The sequence below is a fragment of the Nilaparvata lugens genome, chromosome X (assembly GCF_014356525.2).
Source record: "Nilaparvata lugens isolate BPH chromosome X, ASM1435652v1, whole genome shotgun sequence".
Taxonomy (NCBI): Eukaryota; Metazoa; Arthropoda; class Insecta; order Hemiptera; family Delphacidae; genus Nilaparvata; species Nilaparvata lugens.
Window position 1 is genome coordinate 102,960,316 of NC_052518.1, and position 22,060 is coordinate 102,982,375.

At 32.7% G+C, this 22,060-nt stretch overlaps 1 protein-coding gene across 6 annotated transcripts in view; it reads left to right on the forward strand.

Moving 5' to 3' along the window:
- Positions 1-22,060, forward strand: part of LOC111046310 (solute carrier family 41 member 1) — a 179,392-nt gene that overhangs the window by 135,982 nt on the left and 21,350 nt on the right. For 5 of the 6 annotated variants that reach the window (XM_039442880.1, XM_039442878.1, XM_039442881.1 and 2 more), the window contains one exon: positions 13,093-13,282. In XM_039442880.1, coding sequence (XP_039298814.1) covers positions 13,093-13,282 — 190 coding nt within the window. Of the gene's footprint in view, positions 1-13,092; positions 13,283-17,879; positions 18,023-18,058; positions 18,090-22,060 lie in introns of those variants that run through there. The other variant, XM_039442883.1, reaches the window with a different exon arrangement.

The window sequence follows — 22,060 nt, forward strand, 5'->3', positions numbered from 1 at the left end:
TTCAATTTACCAAAAATAACTCAACAAAAAGTTATTTTTGGCTATTTTTAGTAAATTGAATAACTATCTTAAAAATGGATATTTTCAGAAAATTTGCGTTTTACTAGATCAACAATACCATGAAGAATCTATCCTCTGAATCTCATGGATTTTCTATTACCGAATTTGAAATGTTCTGTCCCAAAAATTCAAACTTCAGGCGCTCATATCTCAAAATGTAATGATCGGAAAAAAATGTTTTCCTGAGAAAACTTTTTTATTTTGATAGCTTAATGATATACACATCGAAAAACTTTAAAAAATATCACGAGTAGAAAGTTTATTTTCAGCCTTTGCACAGCCTTAAGAAATGAATAGAGAAAGTAAATGGATACAATAATATAATATAATGATTTAATATGATAGTAAGTGTATTACACATGATGTAAAAAATATATCCGATTGCTCTCACAATATCAACATAAAAATATATTAAAAAGATTCTGACAGACTGGCGAAACCAACATTATGTTCTAATAGTCCAGGTTTTCATTTTTTTAATGCATAGAATGGATATGCAACATACAATTACGATAGGTCCCTGAGATCCTAATTTATTTTTCTATCTTAAAATTCTGAGTTGTTCTGAAGGTGCTATGCTATGGTAGATTTCCATATTAAATGAAGACGACTTGATATTGTCAAAAGCTAAACAATTTGAGTTTTTAGACTAGTTACGGTTGTTAGATCATTATCAATCTCTAGTAAACTGAAAGCTTAAACATTGTATAGTATGGGTGAAGCCCCACAACTGGACATTAGCTGTTGACCAATGAACGTTGAGCTCTAATGTCAATGGTCAAGACAGCTAGCTTTTGTTAGTTACTTAGTTTTTCTTTATTTGTTGTTCTTCAACGGTTCTGATGAACATATTTGGAATACTTGGGCGTGTCATGTATCGGCCAATGACAGTAGAGCTCGACCCTCATTGGTCAACAGCTAATGGCCAATCGTAGGGCTTCACCCATACTAGGCATTCCACTGATGCTTATGATTTCAGTTTACTACAGATTTGCAATGGTGTAACAACCGAAATAAATATAAATTTTTCAAATAAATTAGACGTTTCAATATGAAGTAAAGATTTAGTAAGTAGGTTAAATAAGTAAGTAAGTAAGTAAGTAAGTTGAATATGAAGTAAAGATACCTGATTTCAGCAATATGAAGTCGATCCTATCTTATGTGCGACTGTCAATTTCCTATCTTGCTATTTTCCATCTTTCATAACTTTTACAACTTATTTTACAGTTTGCTCCGCGATCAATATTTTATTACGAAAATGCAGACTTATTCGTTAACTGAAGCTTCTGGTTCCAGAACTAATTCAGCTGAGATATTACAACTTAGTATAAATCATCTATTAATCTCGGAACTAAATGAATTTCTTTAAAATATAGTGATATTTACATTATAAAGTCAGCACCTGATTTTCTATCCCTGTCTGTAATTGAAGAAAGCATATAACCCTATCCTTTTCTATCAGTGCACTGTTGCCAAATCGTTTGTCGATTATCGAGAAACATAATTAATTAACAAAATATTTTCTCTCAATTATGAAAATTTATCATGAAATTACAAGAAAATATAGTTTCTTAACGAGAAAAATATTATTCAATGTTTGATTCCATTATGAACTGCTTGTTAAATAATAAATTTTGAACAATTAATTACGACATAGCAGTCAGGTATTTATAAATAAAAGCTATTAGCTTCTACTCACATACAACACTGCAGTGTTGATGAAGGGCCTAGTGTCCGAAAGCGCTCCACTAATGTGAGTAGAAGCTAATAGCTTTTATTTATAAATACCTAACTGCTATGTCGTAATTAATTGTTCAAAAGTGAGAAAATAGTTATTTGTGCAACTAGTGCGCAAAGTGACAGTTTGCTGCACCGAAAGAAACGTTTACGCCCGAGCCGTAGGCGAGGGCGGAATGGTTTCTTGAGTGCAGCAGAGGAACTTTGCACACGTATTTCACATTAAGTTTTTCCTACAGTTACCATTGAATATGAAAAGTGGGTAATTATGAGTAAAATTGCCTGAATAATGTAGTAGTGTTTGAATGAAGAGGCGGCTGTGTGCTGAATGTGGTGGCTGTCGGCTGTCGCTGTCATCCACTGTTGTCCTTGGTTATAATATATAATGTAATAATTAGCGCGTTGTGCTTGGTTGCACCTCTGCTCACTATAGCAGCCACAGCAGTCACTGTTACCAACTTCATTTTGATTTTGCTGCACTGTTGCTCCATATAACCTACTAAGTATTTTGCGTTGCCATGTTGCAAATCTGGAGTGCAGAAAAATTTTTCCCGCACTAGAGCGGAAAAGTGATTCTTTGCGTTCTGTAATCAGTGCAGCAATGGCCACTTTTCAATGTAACTGTAGGAAAATATATTTTAGATGTAGTTGATCGTAATAACTCAATATTGCATCAAATATAAAGGAATCAGCTGGGCCTACTTACTATAAAAGGCAGTGTTAACGCAGAGAATCGGCAACTCTGTAGTCCTATCATTTCGAACGACTCCACAACGTGAATCTCACTCAAGTTAAATGCTCTCAAAGCTGACATGAAGCTCGTATCTTGCAAACCATGAGCGCTATTTTCTTATCAACAGAAGCTGTGAAGTAGTTTTCTGTTTCCTAAAAATCAACTATGAATCCGCTCGAGTTTCCTCATTAAAATACCCTATAGGACACCATTCCTTAGATTTGGCCAATATTCAAGTTACTAAGCTCCAGCTACTCTGCTATTTGTACTGTATGTATTTACTGCTATTAATAGCATTATTAGTTAACATTGCTCAGAGCTCATGAAAACATTTAAACACTTATTACTTCCCTCAAGCCCTTCTTACACCCTTGTAAGAAGATTTCCCGTATTACAATACAAATGTACATTTCCCGTATTATAATATTTTACTGTAAATATACAGGGTGACTCTTAATTATGGTAAAATAATTTAATACGTGATAGTGGAGGTAAAAATAAGAAAAAAAATCTCATAAACATATATCCATAAACGCTTCATTAGCGAGCTATACAGAGTGAAAGATTTCGCCCAGAATTAGTTACTCTGGTGAAATACACCGATACTGAATTGTTTGGGGACTAGTTTTAGATAAACTTATGCTGGGTTAATATGGAAAAATATCTGAAAAATTGAATTAAACTAGTCTGGAAGCTGTAATGTGAGTATTTTTTGAGAAAAAAGTTGAAATATGCAAAAAATCTAAGTAGAAAAACACAGACTTCTACGTTTGATGCCCAATATAACGTTCTTTAACTTTCTACAACCTATGAGCTGTTATTAGTTCTCTCCTCATAAAACAGCAAAATTTCGTGGTGTAATGTACTACATAAGAATACATTTTATTCAACTTTTATTTGAATTTAGTTTACATAACTTACATAATTCTTTTCAGAATTAAATTCTCTACAATTTTTATTGCAAAAAATGATTTGTTTACTGGTCATTAAAGAAAGTTATTGGGCATCAAACGTCAGTGTTTTTCTACTTAGATTTTTTGCATATTTCAACTTTTTTCTCAAAAACTACTCGCACTACAGCTTCTAGACTAGTTTTATTCAATTTTTCAGATATTTTTCCATATTAATCCAGCATAAGTTTATCAAAAACTAGTCCCCAAACAATTCAGCATCGTTGTATTTCACCAGAGGAACTGAATTCCGGGCGAAATCTTTCACTCTGTATAGCTCGCTAATGAAGCGTTTATGGATATATGTTTATAAGAAATTTTTTTCTTATTTTTACCTCTACTATCACGTATTAAATTATTTTACCATAATTAAGAATCACTCTGTATATGTGTATATACTATATAGTATATACGATATACTATATACTACACTACATACTATATAGTATAAAGGGTGTTTCAGAAGTAGTGTCAAACATTTCAGGGTATTGTTCCTGGATGATAGGAGACTACATATGTCGTATTTGAAGTGTCCAAAACTCAGTGGTTATCCTTATAGCTGCCATTTTGTTTTTTCCACTTAGGAATTTTTATCTCAAGAACGAAATGTTGTATTGATCTGAAATTTGGCATCAATATTTATGCTATAAAGACTCAACTTTAAAAAATAAAAGTAAAAATTTTCGATGTAAATTACCAAAATGAAGGCCATTTTAAATTTTTGAAGGCAAATTCTACGAAAATCGTTCACTTTACAGAAAATTTACAAGAGACAAAAGTTAGCAAATTTCAAGGATACCTCATTCATTAAGATTTGTCAAAGAATAACAGGGAAATCAATTCTTTTCGCACAATCATACTTTTACAAGACAAACAAGATCATCTGAAAAACATTGTAAAATCAGTTGTATGTCCATATGGAGCCAAACCGAGTTTCGAAGCTTCATCTTAAATACAATTAAAATTGAAAATTTGATGTTTGAATGGTGAAAAGTGGTCATGCATGCAGTACGAAAAGAAAACCGTACAGTAACGTGAACGGTTTTCGTGGAATTTGCAATCAACAATTTAAAATGGCCGTCATTTTGAAAATTTTTCATTCTATTTTTTAAAATTGAGTCTTCATAGCATAAATATTCATGCCAAATTTCAGATCAATACAAGATTTCGTTCTTGAGATAAAAAATCCTAAGTGAAAAAAAATGGCAGCTATATAGATAACCGCTGAGTTTTGGACACTTCAAATACGACATTAATTTGTAGTCTCCTATCATCCAGGAACAATACCCTAAAATGTTTGACACTACTTCTGAAACACCATGTATAATATACTACATACTATATAGTATATACAAATTTTACCGTCTATTCCCTCTTTACCGCCCCGATTATTTCTATCTAATTTCAGTCGCGAAACCAAACAAGTTCTTTAACGACTCACTTCCTACAAGAGCAATGGCTTACTTTGCCTACAATACCAATGGATAAGAACAACAAATGATCTATTTTTGAAATAGCACACTACTTGCATCATAACATATCATCGTAAATAATAATTATTACCAGAGACAAATCAAACAAGTTAACGGTATATTTATGGTAACCTAAGTTAACTTTAACTCTATGTTATTAACATTGGTGCTGACTCCATAAGGCTTAGATGGGCTCCAGTCCACCCAAAAAATATTATTTGGTGTCATAGTCATATTACAAGATCTATTAAGAATCATCTGACTAGAGATCCAACTGCCTCTCAAAGCTATTTATCATTTATAGTGGAATAAGATCATAAAATCCTTCTAAACATTTGAAAATTACAGAATTTTCCGGAGCGGACCCGCCGCGTACATGTACCATTTCAAGGATCTAATTAAAAACTTTTAAAACTGAAAACTTGACATACTGAAATCTTGGAAAATTTAAAATAGGCCTCTAACCATCCTCGGTAAATTAAGAATCTATGTGCAAAATTTCAAGTTAATCAGTAGAGTAGTTGAGACATGTTGATGCGTCATTCGTGAATTTCCTATCCCCTACGTGTATAAACAAATCCTTTCCTTTATTATATTATAGACTAGCTTACCCGGCCAACTTCGTACCGCCAAAAAGTCAATGTATCTCATGTCACACTTGACTTTATTTCGAGAATCATGAAATTTATCTGACAATCAATATTTTCATTTACATCTCAATACGGACTTCCATCATTCAGCAATTATTATTCCGAAAACATATTCTTCTCAATCAATTGGTAGTGATATCTATCAGTAAAGTGTTGAATTAAAAAAAATGAATAGGATACATCAGTGTTTCAAATATGAATTTAATGTTTTCATAGTTGTTGATTGTTGATTGTCAATAGATGGTCCAGGAAATATGCGATGTACGATGAATTACACAGAATTCCATCTTCCATTTTAGGATCAATATAAGCTAAGCTAGATTTAAAAATATGTAAATTAGTCTGTCATTCTTCAGTAATTAATGAATGCAATATGAACAACTCTTTTTCATGAGGTGGATAATTTGTTTCCAACATTTTCCAGTTTCTCAATGATAGGGGAGTGATAATAATTATTTATATAGGTCTTCTAAGGAACGATTATCCACTAAAGCTGGTACCAATCAACTACACTAACTTCAATTCCAAACTACCGTTTAAATACCAGTACACAATATTATTTTATCACAGGATGATGTGTTTATCACAGCTGGTAACTTTAGATGCTATTATCACAATATGATCTTGAATCATGATCATCTTTCTGTTCTTTGGTAGCCACTCGGCCGAAAATTTCGAAAACATAGGTCTGTAAAATGGATTAATTAGCCCCCCTATTTAAATTTCTAGTCAGAAACCATCCCCAATATTTACACAAGATATTCCCAAAGTTTCATGCCGTTCTGTCAAGTAGTTTTCGAGTCTATTGGGAACAAACAAACAAACACACATTCATTTTATATATATATATATATATATATATATATATATATATATATATATATATAGACAGATAGACAAATGTTCAAATTGCATAATCAGATTAAGACACTGTACATGTTTAAATTAATCTAAAATGAGGTACATGATCAAATTTGATTTCACACTATTTGAAATCTCTTTTTTAGTATCAAAGTAAAATTATTTTCAACCTATCTATAAGTGGTACTGTTTTTGTTATTCAATCACTTAGTTTATTCCAGAGTAGCCCTACAACAAAGTTAATAACATACTTTACTGGTTTCAGATTATCACTAGAATATGACAAGTCACAAAGTTACCTACGACTTCAAATCAAATCATTTTTTCATTTTTACAAGAAAAAGAATACAACTTAGTGAAATAAAAATAAACTTCTAGACAGTTACTTCCTGTCAAAACAAAAATACAACTTGCTAAGTTATTCTTATTTTGTATGCAAGTATAGGAGGTCAGTGAATAAAAAGTTTTTAATGCTACACTTATATACACACACATCTTTCTCTTTCAAATCTGTATGTGCAAAAGAGGTAAAAAACCTTGATTTGATTTGACTTTTAAGAATTACGTTTGCACTGTCTAACTTCAATTTTTAACTGTCAAAATTGTAATTTTCATTACAAAAAATAATTTTTAATGCATTTCTAAACTGGAAGAATTACGTTTGCACAGTCTAACTTCAATTTTTAACTGTCAAAATTGTAATTTTCATTACAAAAAATAATTTTTAATGCATTTCTAAACCGGAATCTGTAATCATGGATCCTATAAAACAAATTGATTGAAAGCCGTATTGATCGTTTATTTAAAACTTTCTGTAGGACTCCTAAAATAATTTTCTGTGCATTTCTAAACCGGAATCTGTAATCATGGATCCTATAAAACAAATTGATTGAAAGCCGTATTGATAGATTATTTAAAACTTTCTGTAGGTCTCCTAAAATAATTTTCTGTGCATTTCTAAACCGGAATCTGTAATCATGGATGCTATAAAACAAATTGATTGGAAGCCGTATTGATAGTTTATTTAAAACTTTTTGTAGGTCTCCTAAAATAATTTTCTGTGCATTTCTAAACCGGAATCTGTAATCATGGATCCTATAAAACAAATTGATTGAAAGCCGTATTGATAGATTATTTAAAACTTTCTGTAGGACTCCTAGAATAATTTTCTGTGCATTTCTAAACCGGAATCTGTAATCATGGATGCTATAAAACAAATTGATTGAAAGCCGTATTGATAGATTATTTAAAACTTTCTGTAGGACTCCTAAAATAATTTTCTGTGCATTTCTAAACCGGAATCTGTAATCATGGATCCTATAAAACAAATTGATTGAAAGCCGTATTGATAGTTTATTTAAAACTTTCTGTAGAGCTCCTCAAAACTTATTTGCGTATTTTGAAACGTATCTTGACGTAATGAATAATCATGATGAATGTCAAAGTGCGTATCAGGAAAATTATAGTGGGAGTTGACGCTCAGAAGTGAGCACCGCACGTTTAATCAGAAATAATGAATGACTCCCGATACTCTAATTGGCTCTGTGTGACGCTGTACTCTGTATCCCAACGTCAAGTTACTCTATGCTCTTCGAATCATTGCAAAGAGTGAATAACTCGGAATCAGCTGACTTTATTTGCTTCAGAAAATCAAAGAATAACTGATGCTGTAATAAAAACATGTACCATCAGAGTGCATCTCATTATGATTTATATTTATCCCAATGAATTTCTGTTGTGCAGAAAAAGTATACCATTAAATCTTTCCCGTCTTTCGGAGGAGACGATAATTCGTCGATCCCGACTACCTAAAAAGTAGTCGTAATCTCTCATCATCATCATCATCACTCTCACTTATTACCCATGCACAAGCCTAAGAGCTTATGTGGGCATCACACTCAGTATCATTATTATTATCATCTCATGAGAGTGTTCCTTCATACATTCAAATTCTACAATGTGTGAAAACTCTCTTGAAAAACATAGGAATTTTTCTGCCCAGAAGAGCAGAATTTAATTGGAAACCAGGGCTCTAGCGTGATCAGAGACGTATAATACAAGTATTTTATTTTATACAAGAATATTATATTGTATTTTTATATAACTTTAAGTGAAAAAACACTCACATTCTTTGGTAAGGCGACGACCGTTTCGTGCTGGTGTTGCACATTTTCAAGCCAAACAGAAACATTCAAGACTGCCTGCACAAGCTACGCGCTGGCTGGCTTTCACCTCCACACAAGTGAGATTTGAGATTTGTGAAATTCTTTAAAACAACAAGGTCACCAACACGAAACAATACTACACAAAATTTAAAAAACAACAAGGTCACTAACACAAAACTTGTAATTTTTTATTCAACATGACAACATGGCAATCCCAAGCCCGGGATGGCTAAGTGCAAGAAACTGAAGTATTTAACGGTCGTCGCCACACCAAAGAATGTGAGTTTTACCCTAAAGAGACACACTGGGGTGTTGCACACCCCAGGAATTTTTTCTTCTATTCTGCAGTTGACAACAACAAACAGATGGGAAATTCTGCCCAGTCTAAATTAGGTTTGTAGCATTGTCAGCTGCTCTCCACCACTCTCAGTCAGTAAAAGCATTCTACAAAGTCACCAGCTCATCTTGTTCTTCGTTTGGGGTGTCTAACACCCCAGAGTGTCTTCAACGTAGGACTTTATCAAATACTTTTATTACAAGGATTTAATTGTATTGACAACTACGAATGTGGTATGAGATGATGGATCAGAGTGGAATAAATGCTATGATTCTCTACAACTTGAGGTTCAAAACAATAAAATAAAGAGACGTGAGTTTTTGATGAAGTTGTCATTGGCAATGATCAAGCCATTCCCTCAAACCAGATTAGGAGCTCCAACACTCAGGCGGAACATACGTACTTCTAAAATTAGTATAAATATTGATGAGCAATGCTTTACTTTCGATTTCTGTTTGCACTTGGAACAAAAATGATTAAGAAATGATAAATTATGGGCTAAGTACTTGTTTTCTCTATATTTTTCAAAGAAACATGCAAAATTGAATTGGGGTGTTCAACACCCCAGTGTGTCTACTGTGTTAGCATGAAGTAAGTGTGTCTCTGTAGGGTTTTATTTCACTTCAAATTTATATAAGAATAAAATAGTAATAATGAAAACAAGATGGATAACCAACAGCAAATATTATATTATTAACGGTAGCTTTCCTCCATGACGTAATCCAAAAAGAAACAGATTGAGCGTTCTCTACTATGAGACCAAGTTGGAAAAATGGAAAATTTTGGAGGGTTTCCAAACTTCCAAACAGATTTCTCACGGGGTTACTTCCCTGTTTGGTTTAATTACATTGAACTCCACCCTTATTCTTATAGATTGTACCAAATTTGGTACCGGGAGCCGGGTACAGAGCACCGGGTTTTCTTTCGAAAAAGATAAATTTCCGAGGAAAATCAATAATAGTATTCGACAACAGAAATTGATAAAATTCATGCTCACTGAGCATTTCTTTTCAAAAGACTATGTAGAAATCATGGTTGACGGTTGAACGATTTTTGTACTATATGACATGCTATAGATGGACTCAGAGAACTTGGGTGATGATTTTTTGATCTGCGAATCAAACTTCAAACTCCTACAATTTTTCAATTCATCATCTTCATTCAATCATTATTTTTAATATGTCGGAACAATTTGTTCACCTACACACTGGAGTGAACTTTGAGTTTTCAAATCAAATCATTTAAAATCTTCTCCAATAGACGTTATTTGTTCCCTATGTGCTCAATATGTAAAGTAACCATTTTAAGTTTCCAATTTTCAAGAATGTAGGTTCATTGGAACTCGAAAGTACCGTTCTGTGAGTAAACAGATCGTTCTCGAATTTGAAGCTCATTACTGCATGTCGTTAATGAAGAGTGAAATCGGACGCACTTGAAGAGCACTTAGGAAGTAAAATCTGTAACTTGATGTAACATCTTAAGGCTGTGCAAAGGCTAAAAATAAACTTTCTACTCGTGATATTTTTCACAGTTTTTCGATTCTTATATCATCAAGATTTCAAAATGAAAAAGTTTTCTCAGGAAAACATTTTTTTCCGATCATTACTTTTTGAGATATGAGCGCCTAAAGTTTAAATTTTCGGGACAGAACATTTCTAACTCGGTAAGATATAAATCAATGAGATTTAGAGGATAGATTCTTCATGGTATTGTTGATCTAGTAAAACAATTTTTTTCTAAAAATATCAACTTTTGGAAAAGCTATTCAATTTACCAGAAATAACCCAAAATAACTCAACTAAAAGTTATTTTTAGTAAATTGGATAACTTAAAAATTGATATTTTCAGAAAATTTTTGTTATACTAGATCAACAATACCATAAAGAATCCATCCTCTAAATCTCATGGTTTTATATCGTACCGAATTTGAAATATTCTGTCCCAAAAATTCAAACTCCAGTCGCTCATATCTCAAAAAGTAATGATCGGAAAGATGTTTTTCTAAGAAAACTTTTCCATTTTGATAGCTTGATGATATACAAATCGAAAAACTTAGAAAAATGTCACGAGTAGAAAGTTTATTTTTAGCCTTTGCACAGCCTTAATATTCGGGAGAGGAACAGTTTGGACTATGCCTGTTGGACCTCCCCCGATCATTGTAATGAATATTGTGAATCAATAAAATTAATAAACAAGTGAATCTTTGAAGTCCTGTTATCCTGATGTTAACTTGGTAGGCCATTTTGTATAATCGTATAATGTATTCCTGATTATTTTTTGTAGGATAAGTTTGAAGTTTGATATTTTTTGTGATATAATTACAGTACAACTATGCTGAAGAATGGTCGATCCCAAATCATTTTAATGGATTGTGAATCAATAGATCAATGAATCTCTCAAGGAATGTTGTCCTGTTATTAGCTAAATTTATTCATTTACAAAGTGGAAAACTCAACTGATATTGAAATGAATTGTGAATCAATAAAATGAATAAACGAGTGAATCTTTCAAGACCTGTTATCCTGATTTCAACTCAATCGTATAATGTATTCCTGATTATTTTTGTAGGATAAGTTTCAAGATAATTTTGTGGTATAATTATTATAGTACAACTATGCTGAAGAATGGACCATCCAAAATCATTTTAATGAACTGTGAATCAATAGATCAATGAATCTCTCAAGGGATGTTGTCCTGTTATTAGCTTAATTTATTTATTTATTTACAAAGTTGGAAAACTCACCTTACCGGTAGTTCAGTTATTCACAAAGGCACTTTCTACAAGTATTTTAAGCCCATGTGATAATGAGTTGAATACAGTACAAACGTTTCTATTTATGATGATTTCGCAGATTTCATGAGAAAACCAATCAAGAGATGATTAGCTGATGAATATTGGAAATGAATAACAGAGATAAATATTATTATAACTTCTTTGATGAACAGCTGAAATGAAACTTGACAATAAATAGCTGTAATGAAATGAAACTTGACAATAAATAGCCTGTAATGAAATGAGAGAGAAATGGAACTTGACTAACTGAATTAACTGTTAAATCTATACTAAGAACCTACTTGCTACTTACTACAGTCTTGTCAAAATTGATATTATTCTCTATCTATTTATCCTATTATATTAAGCGAGCAATTTCTGTATATCTGTATCTGTTTTTATATTTGCTGGTTATTTATATTTATGGTTATTTATGTTCAACGGATCTCGAAAACGGCTCTAACGATTTTCACGAAATTTGGAACATAGTAGGTTTATGATATAAAAATATTACACTAGGTCTCATCGCTGGGAAAACTCGCTGAAGAACATGAAAATAATTCATCCTTGAAAAAACAGCTGAGACTTTCGTGGTCTGTGGATAGTAAAAGAGTGAGCGAGTGAGTCTGTGGAAAATCAAAATATCGCATCCCCGAAATTCATAAGCTGACGTATAGCCAGCAGTAAAATATAAACACGATCATTTTAGAGAATTGTGATCTGTTTATCACTAAATAAAAATAACGATCGAAGCTCGGTGCCCTGATATTACTTTATTAACAGATTTAGATATCCTACTAAGTTTTAGACAAATTAAAGATTTCTTATATCTATTTTAGAATTTCAGTTTTAGGAAACTCTGAATACATCAATAATAAATGTATAATGTATGTATTATAATGAATGTATTCCCGTATAATGTACGTATAATGAATGTTCACGCTTCTTTTATTAGGATAAGTTTGAATTTTGAATACTCACTTCTCTTTCAATACAAAATGAAGTTTGAAATATTAACTATTTTTGAACAAAATCCAAATTAAGTGTTGTAATTCACCCCGAAGACTTCTGCTACAGCAAATATTGACAACAGGGTAAACAGCTAGATGGAAATTAGATGAGCTCTATTTTTAATGAGCTATTTCGTTGAGATTTTGAATAGTAGCGCTCATCAAATTTCCATCTAGCTGTTTACACTGTAGTCAATATTTGCAGTAGCAGAAGTCTTCGGGGTGATTTACAGCATTTAATTTGGGTTTTCGTTTAATGATAATTATCAATTCATTAGCATTTGAATAAATGCAGTATCTCACTAATTTCAGTAAGTTTGAAATGTGTTGTGCTATTATTGCAGTGCAACGATGCTGAAGAGTCAGTCAGGTGAGCAGTTTCCAGTGAAACTGAGGCCAGACGAGGAATCTACGACTGATCCTGAGGCAATCCAAATAGAAACGCATGGCCATGTACTGAAGCAAATCGTTGTGCCCTTCATTATAGCTGGACTAGGCATGGTAGTGGCCGGAATGTTCCTGGACAGAGCCCAGGTCAGTTCAATCAATTCTCAAAGTCAAATTTCACTAAAGTAGAATTTAAGTTCCTAAGTCAAATTCCCTTGAATTCCAGAACAGAAACTTGAATCCACCATACCAATGTAAAGTACAAGAGGAGATACTTGATACACTATACCTTCCTTGAAGTTTTGTCAATCCAAAACTTGAATCTTCAAACTTGAACATGCAATCAAGTAGATCTTGAACATGTTTAACTTTCACTTCCAACTTGAATCTATGAAGATAAACTCCTACCTACAAAATCTGTACCTCAGAGCTAGAGGAGCGTAAGTCCATTTTCGCCACACTGCACAGAAAGCAGCTGTTTTCCAGTCCCTACGTAGATCTGAAAGACATTGTTTGCAGACGACTCTGGTCTGACGTCAGAACAGGTTTCTTTCCGGCCTACGCCAGAAAGAGTACCCTTTCCAGCCGCTAACATGGAACTAAGAAAGGTGATCAAAAAACTTTTCATTATTTGTGTTCATTACTCAATAATAATTAAAACATTTATAATAATATCATCTTATTGTCATTTGAAAGAATAAAAAAGTATAAACTCAACCTCCCACATAATTGAACATCATCTTTTAGGTTATTTAGACAAATCAGAATAAAAAATAAAAATACTTGGACAATTTTCTAATATTCAGATTACCTCAGATCTGCTAGAGCTATCACCTTCCACTTCTGCGTTCGGAAGTGCTTAGTAAACAACTATTCTCATATATATATTGTTTATTTTTGTGTGTGGCGAAAAATAGCGTTCGCACCACGTGCAAAAATGTTTTTCCGGCTCTCAATCTTTTCTAGTCCGAGGCCGTAGGCCGAGAAAACCGATTTCGAGCCTGAAAAATCACATTTTCTGCTCTAGGTGTGAAATATACTATTTTTGACAAAATAATGTTTTCAGTGGGTCTTGTTCAGTTTTTCGAACTCTTAGATTCAAGATAACGTAAGTCCTCAGCAGTTGATTGTTTTGAAGATAGCCAGAGCTGAAAGAGCGAAGTCCAGTAAGCATTAAAACTGAAACAACGTCCAATAATTGACAAGTGAGTGTAATGCTGATTCAACTTACACTCTTTTAGCCCCGGCTTGGAGTGTAGTTTTTTTGGGCTCTCCTGTAAAATCAGCCGTTTGAGACTAAGTGCTACTAGGGTCTGAAGGGCCCTACACACCTACGGATTTGGCTCGCGGATTTGGCCTGTCTTGACTCGGCTCGGGCGAAATCCGTGAGTGTGTAGGCGAGCCGAGCCAGGCCAAATCCGTCCAGGGCTATTGGCGCGGCTTTGCTCGGGCGAAAAGTACAGAAATGTAGGTTATTGAAACTTTAATTCAAGTAAACTGGACTTCAAATTTACAAGAATCGTTCATTCAAATCAAATAAAGCTCTAGAAAACTTGTGAACTTGACTAATGTATACGCCCCTTGAGTGATTACTTATCATTTTAATATCACTATCTTCTAGTAGACAGCTTACAGCGTTTTTGAGAGGTTGGAGTTGAAGAAGATATCAATTTATTGAAAAAAATAGAGTTAAGGCAATACTGAATGAAAAAGACTAAGAAATTGTCAAAAAACCACTGATTTATTGATAATTAGAAAGACCGGTTTCGGTTATTACACCATTGTCAATCTCTGATAAACTTAATCAATAAATCAGTGGTTTTTTGACAATTTCTTAGTCTTTTTCATTCAATATGAATAATTACCACAATATCAACTTCTCAACTACACAAAAAGTTAAGGCAATACCATTGGATATTGACGAAACTACTGATAAATAGAAATGTATCGATCGAAATAGATGTGTTGTTATGTTAAGTCCTAAATTTAGAAGTTGTATTTAAAAAATTGATTGTTTCCAATTGAAAGTTTTACAATGTTATGTCGTTTGTAATCGTTGATAAGCTTTGCCTCATGAATCTCTATGGGCGCGTACAGATTTACGCGCCGCGAACATGAGCAATTCACTTTTAATCAGCTGATGCCAAGCTTTATATATCTGTATCTTACCGTTTCTGTAAAAATACAGATATAGTCAGCTGATTAAAAGTGAATTGCTCATGTTTGCGGCGCGTATATCTGTACGCACCTTATGAAATTCAATGCGAAACATACCTGCAACAAAAAATAAGCCACTGACATTATAATGCAATAATACCGAAACTAATAAACCACAAGCAAATCTACTTCAAAATAATAGTTTATGTAGATTTCTTCAGTAGCCTAATCGACAGTAAACTTCAAAGTAGAAAAGGTTTCACAAAACATTCATTAGATTTTTGTATTTATGAGTGGTTCTGTGGTTGTGCCGTGTGGATGCATTGAGAACTGTTTGCTCAAAGCCTATCAATTAAAACAGTCTGAAAATTACAGTATTAACACCTACAAGCAACATTTGAGTAAATGGTTATTAGAAATTGGCAGGGATGCTGCAGAGCAACTCATTCAATCTACCTTCTTATTCAGAACTAGATTTCATAGTGAATTTGCCATTTATAATGAGTAGTACAGCCTTTAAGCTACTATTTATATATATATATATATATATATATATATATATATATATATATATATGTCTGTATATACACTTATATCTAGTATGGATTTTTTTGTGTGCAATTTATATTCTTTGATTTGTCGGAGAATTTTAATAAATTCAATTATAATACTTTCAATATTATAATATATACAAAACATGAGAACATAATTTCAATTAACTTGAAAGAACTCACTCTCCACTCGCAGACCCAAGTCTTTGTGGAGAGTATTCACTGTTAAAAGTTTAATTTATAAATTTGTATTATGTTTTTGTGAATAAAAAACTATTTGATTTGATTTGAATTATGAATTTAGAAATATCTTCATGCTATCATGATAGATAATCTCCAACCCATTGGATTCTCAAGCCTTTCAAGGGGACAATTCAATATTGATTGATTGATTGATTGAGTACTTTATTCATGTAGATTACAATATATACTGGCTTATACACTTATATACAATAGCTTACAATACAGCAAAATTATAGATGAATTTACATGATATAGACTAAGAAAATAATTATTGAACTGTATATGATATGAAAAAGCAATTTGTAATATAATAACTATAGATAATAATCATATTGTTATGCATCTACATAAATTGGCGGAGCTTTGGACATATCAATGTCCATTCTTCGGAAAGAATATTAAAAATATCCTTCCCACTAACTCTCTACCAAAACTAACTCTCTACCAAACTCTCTACCAATATTCTGTAAGGTGTAGAGGTTCAGGTGAGCGCCCCAAAGCTTCTAACACTGTGGCTGTTTGAACTGGATTAGCACCACTCTCTCTCTCTCTCTCTCTCTCACTAATCCCCAAGAAATCCCCTCTTCTTTAGGTTCACGATCTTGTAATCTTAACCACCTTAACAAATTCAGAATCAGGGTGCTTCTTGTATTCTCAAGAGCTCACTGACTGAAAACACATCTGAGAACTTCTAACTATTATTTTTGCGTCTGTCGAACATGTGAAAATTTGAAACCACAATACATGTTCAGCCAGAATGATACAATCTAGAAAATATGATGGAGAATATTATTTACTACTCTTGAAAATGGTTCTTGAAGAGTTGAATCAGCACGGAGCTCAGTGACTGAAAACACATCTGAAAATTTCTAACTATTATTTTGCGTCTGTCGAACATGTGAAAATTTGAAACCACAATACATGTTCAGCCAGAATTAATCTGGTACAAGCTAGAAAACATGTTGGAGAATATTATTATATATTACTCTTGAAAATGGCTCTTGAAGAGTTGAAAGTACAGTGAGGTCCACCTTATAATGGCAGTGGAGAAAGATAAGAGAACAACGTTGCCGATCCTCTGTCTTGTCAATGCCTACTATAGACGGTAGCTGATACAGGTTATCAACTTACTTATACTTTCCATTTATTGTATAAAATACTATAATCATAATACAATTATGACATTGGAGGAAAAACTAGGCTGAGCCTGTACTATTTCTCTCCAAAAATTTTGATAAAATGTTAATGTTGTCCAAAAGATAAGGTTATGTAATCTCACACTGCTTCGTCACTTGATTTTCGGTCCAGGAATGATGATTTAAAATTTTGAATTTTGAAGGTTGACTTTATACTCTAAATGAATCACAGAATGTATCACAATAAATTAAAAACTTAAGAAATATTGCACTTATTTAAAAAATTTGATTACAAAATCAAAAACCTACTCACTATTTGTTATTTACAGCTGTCTCTCAACTGTTCATTCTTGTTTAAAATAATCAATTATATTTTATTAAGCTGGTAATTATATTCTACAATAATTTCATAATGAATTTTCATAACAGAGATGAAATATTTTGTTAATAAATTAATTATTCTACATTGTGTAACGATCCATTTTCTTGGTATGTGAAAATATCAAAAATATTGTCCAGTTTTAAAATAAACTAAAGTTTCAACCCTGCTATCTGCCAACTATCGTAGCAGATAAGGCAGCTCTAGCAGAGCTCATAAAAGAGATAATAGTTGAAACAACTCCTCTACCTTCTGGGCTCCTTCACCCTTCCTTACATTACTTTACTGGCGTAATGATAAGCAAGAAAATGCAAGTGATGAAAAAGAGACAGTGCGGTCCAAAAGTTTGCCGTGTACAGTGCGGTCCCGAAATTGCCGTATCGTGTCGTGTCTCGTGCCGGGTATCGTGCCGTAAAGACCACGTTGGGCAAAATATTCGAAGATAGGCTGAGAAACGCGTGCACGTAAGCAAATTATTATTAACAGCGGTGAGTAAAATATCACATTTATCATTATCATTATCTGCCAGTTCTAATTATATTTATCCATCTCCTAAAATATTATTTTCCATCCATAATCATCCCAAATAATATAAAATTTCCTAATTGAATTTTCTTGTATTTTAAGAATAAATTTAATTCCGATCATCAAACCCTCTTTATAAAAAGGTTTGCAAAATATTGTTTTTGACCTTTAATTAAAACCATTACACCTAGCATTCCCGAAATAGGGATGGTAGATAAAAAAACCCTTACAATTGTTAATAGATGATCTGGCAACAGAACAAAGCGAGAAAGAGATAGCGCTATCCGCTTTGTTGAATGATAGACAAGGATAGCAATACATTGCTAATCAAACACTGCCATTACAACGTGGACCTCACTATAGTAGTGTTGCAATAAAAATTATAAAGGTGACTTTTGATAGTTTTTCATTGTGTTTCAATAATCTTTAGTAGCCCTAAAATTAAGAATGAATATTTATTTATTCTCCATCCTCAAATCCGGAAATGAAGCCTAATATCTTATTGGAATACTTTAGTACGACCTGGATTAAATTCTCAATCTCCAAAAAATTATCCAATCCTTGTGTATTCTATTCACATTTTCCAATAGCGTTCATTTCATGTTGAGTTTCAACAATCCCAGAGATTTAATATCAACCTAATTGAAATGAGCCATGAAATTGATTTGATGAAAACATCCGGCAAGGCACATAGAGATTGACGGATCTCTCTCTAGGTAATTACTGTGATTGATAATTGGAGAGAGAACTCATTAGATGGAAATGATTGGGCTGCCTGTTCCATCTCAATGAAAATAGTATAAGAGAACAAGTATCAAAGTTAAAATGTTGACCTTATAGATTCTTTCTAGTTCTTTCAAGTTTTGCCTTCCATATGTAAGTGGCTTCTTTCTGTTCTCCAACAAAGTTGTCAACTAATTCAAATTGCAAATTACATGACTGATTATATTCCAAAGTAGCATTCAATTATATTATAAAAAATAGAAAAATTCGTTCCTGAGAAATTTACTTTTTTGACTTAAGACCTTTTGGTATCCATCTCTTCATGTATCAAACTTAAAAATCTGGTGCGGCGTACTCACAAAACTTTCCTTGCCGTTATGAAAATTGATCACCTGACGCTAGTGTTCCCGCGCATCTCAAGTCTACTATTCAAAGATCTGAGCCAGCTGGTGACAGGACATAACGCTGTAGACACACGAGGGCTGCTATCTCTTCATAGTGAATGATTTAATAGAATCAACAGTTACCAACAGTTTGCAATTTAATAATCTTATTTTCTCTAACTTCGAGCTTATTTTCAATTTAAGGTGAAAATGTTACTTAACATTAATTGTAGAGATTTTTATGCTCAATCTTTTTCACTTGATTTTTTTTGGTTTAAATTGTATCTGAAGCCTGATAATCGGGAATCTAAAATCAAACTTTGCATAGATGGGGCGGAGCTCCTAAAAATTTTACAGATATGGGACTTGTGGCAGTTGATAGAGCTTTCCAATAACTAATTTAGGTATAAATTTGATCAAAATCGTTGGAGCCGTTTTCGAGAAAATCGCGGAAAACCCTGTTTTTGGCAAATTTTCGCCAATTTAGTCGCCATATTGAATTGTATTTGATCGAAATTGTTCGTATCGGATCCTCATAGTGTAAGGACCTTAAGTTCCAAATTTCAAGTCATTCCTTTAATTGGGAGATGAGATATCGTGTACACAGACGCACATACACTCATACACACACACATATACAAACCAATACCCAAAAACCACTTTTTTGGACCTTGAAACGTATAGAAATTTGGAAATTGGGTAACTTAATTTTTTCGGAAAGCAATACTTTCCTTACCTATGGTAATAGGGCAAGGAAAGTAAAAATGTTGCCCTTGTAGATGAGTCTTTATGGTTCATAAATTTTTGCCTTCCCTATGTAGCTTTTTTTTGTTCTCCAACAAAGTTATCAACTAATTTAAATTAGTTTATGTATAGTCTTGTATTATTTCTGAGGCAATAACTGGATTTGAAATTGATATTTGAATATCATCTACTGTGGCTTGAAATTCAGAGCATTACACAGAATTAATTGTAACCATTGCAGTCTAATTAAACTGATACAATGTGATAAGCTATGCATGCTCGATTGTATTTCATCAAATCATGTATTTGTATCAAACCATGTATTGTATTCAGTAAACCATGGATTCTGACCTAAATTCTGAAACCTCGTTCCTCTTGATTGTATGATTGATTGGAGTCAATTAATGTGAAACAATACGATGTAGGTACCGTATTCCACTACACTAATTTCAAGTAGTATTGTTGAAATCTGTTCGAATAACAAAGGTAGCTTTGAATAACGTTTCATGAGTTTAATGCATTATTAATGTAATTGAATAAAGCATTATAACTGTCTAATATTGGGAATAATAATGGATCAGAAAAGCATGGAGAGCTGCTGCCAACCAGCCCTACGGCTGTTAACCCAAGAGAGAGAATGGATCAGTTATTAAACAATGCATCAAATCTAATCGTCCAATCCGTCCGATGACGATCTGTGTGCGCCTACCTTTAATCACCTTTGTGGGTTAAACTTTTTTACTGCCTCAACTTCACCCACAACACATGCAATGTTTTAACGTGAAAAAAGGCATTTATCTATCTATCTAACCAGGAGAATTTCAGCAACAATCTTATAAGAAGTTATTATTATTATTATTAGCGTATGGCTTTGAATGGTGGGGAGACCCAAGGGTAGTTCCACCTGGCCGTATATAGTCCAAAGTTCCCTAATGGGAAACCGGACACTAAGGTTATAGTAAGCACAATACTTTTATTTACACTTTTCACTTCGGAATAAAGTTTAACTTTATTCAGAGTACAGTAGGATACAGATTCGATGCATTGCATCTTCGATGAGATTATATTTTGAGATAAGATGATATTCGATGAGATTCGATAACTTACTTAGCTACTAGTATATTAACTGCGAAAATATACATCAGGATAGTTTCTAGGTACTTTTGGATTCGACTTCAATTTAAATATAGATCAAATTGAGCTGAACAGGAATTGTCGAATGTGGAAAATCTTGTATAGTCACACATCACGCATAAATTTGATGGGTAATCATACACAAGCACAACTTGATAATCTCTCTAATAATGAATCAAATTAATTTATTAAGAAACTTCTTGAACTCAAGTCAATTTCAAGTAAACTCGTCAAGAAATACAATGTTTTACGTGGAGGAAAAGTATGAATGATTGATTATTAATGAAAAGAATGTACTGTTTTTCAAATTGTTCATTTTCAATTCTGTACTATTGAAGTGTATGTTACCCCCATCACGAATATTGAAATCACTCTAGAGGGAAACGTCTCTTAGTTGATTGAAATGACAGATGATAGAATTTCAGTGATAATATTTCAAAGCTACCGGTATCTCAAATTGATTTATTTCTATATTCTTAGTTTTCAAAAACTAGTTTTCCGCTCTATTACAGAAAAATTTATTTTGCGCTCTGTAATCAGTGCAGGAATGCCTTGCAATTTTATTTATTCATTCATTTATCCAATCAAGCACGAAATCTTTCTGGAGGATAATTACAGGAAAACATACATTCACTTCCACAATATTATCATTATGATATCTCTTTATTAATATGTACTTTTTCTTATAGGGCTACTACAATAATTGATGGATGAAATGAAAATTCTCAAGTATCCATTTGAAATGTTTTGTTAATTTACCACAACATGCTTCGACTATCCATAGCCATTTTCATTTTAACCACTGGAAAATGGATGGAAAAATTATGAAAAAAGAGAGATTGAAAGAGAAAGAGAGAGAGATTGATTGATTGAGTACTTTATTCATGTAGATTATAATATATACTGGCTTATACACTTATATACAATAGCTTACAATACAGCAAAATTAT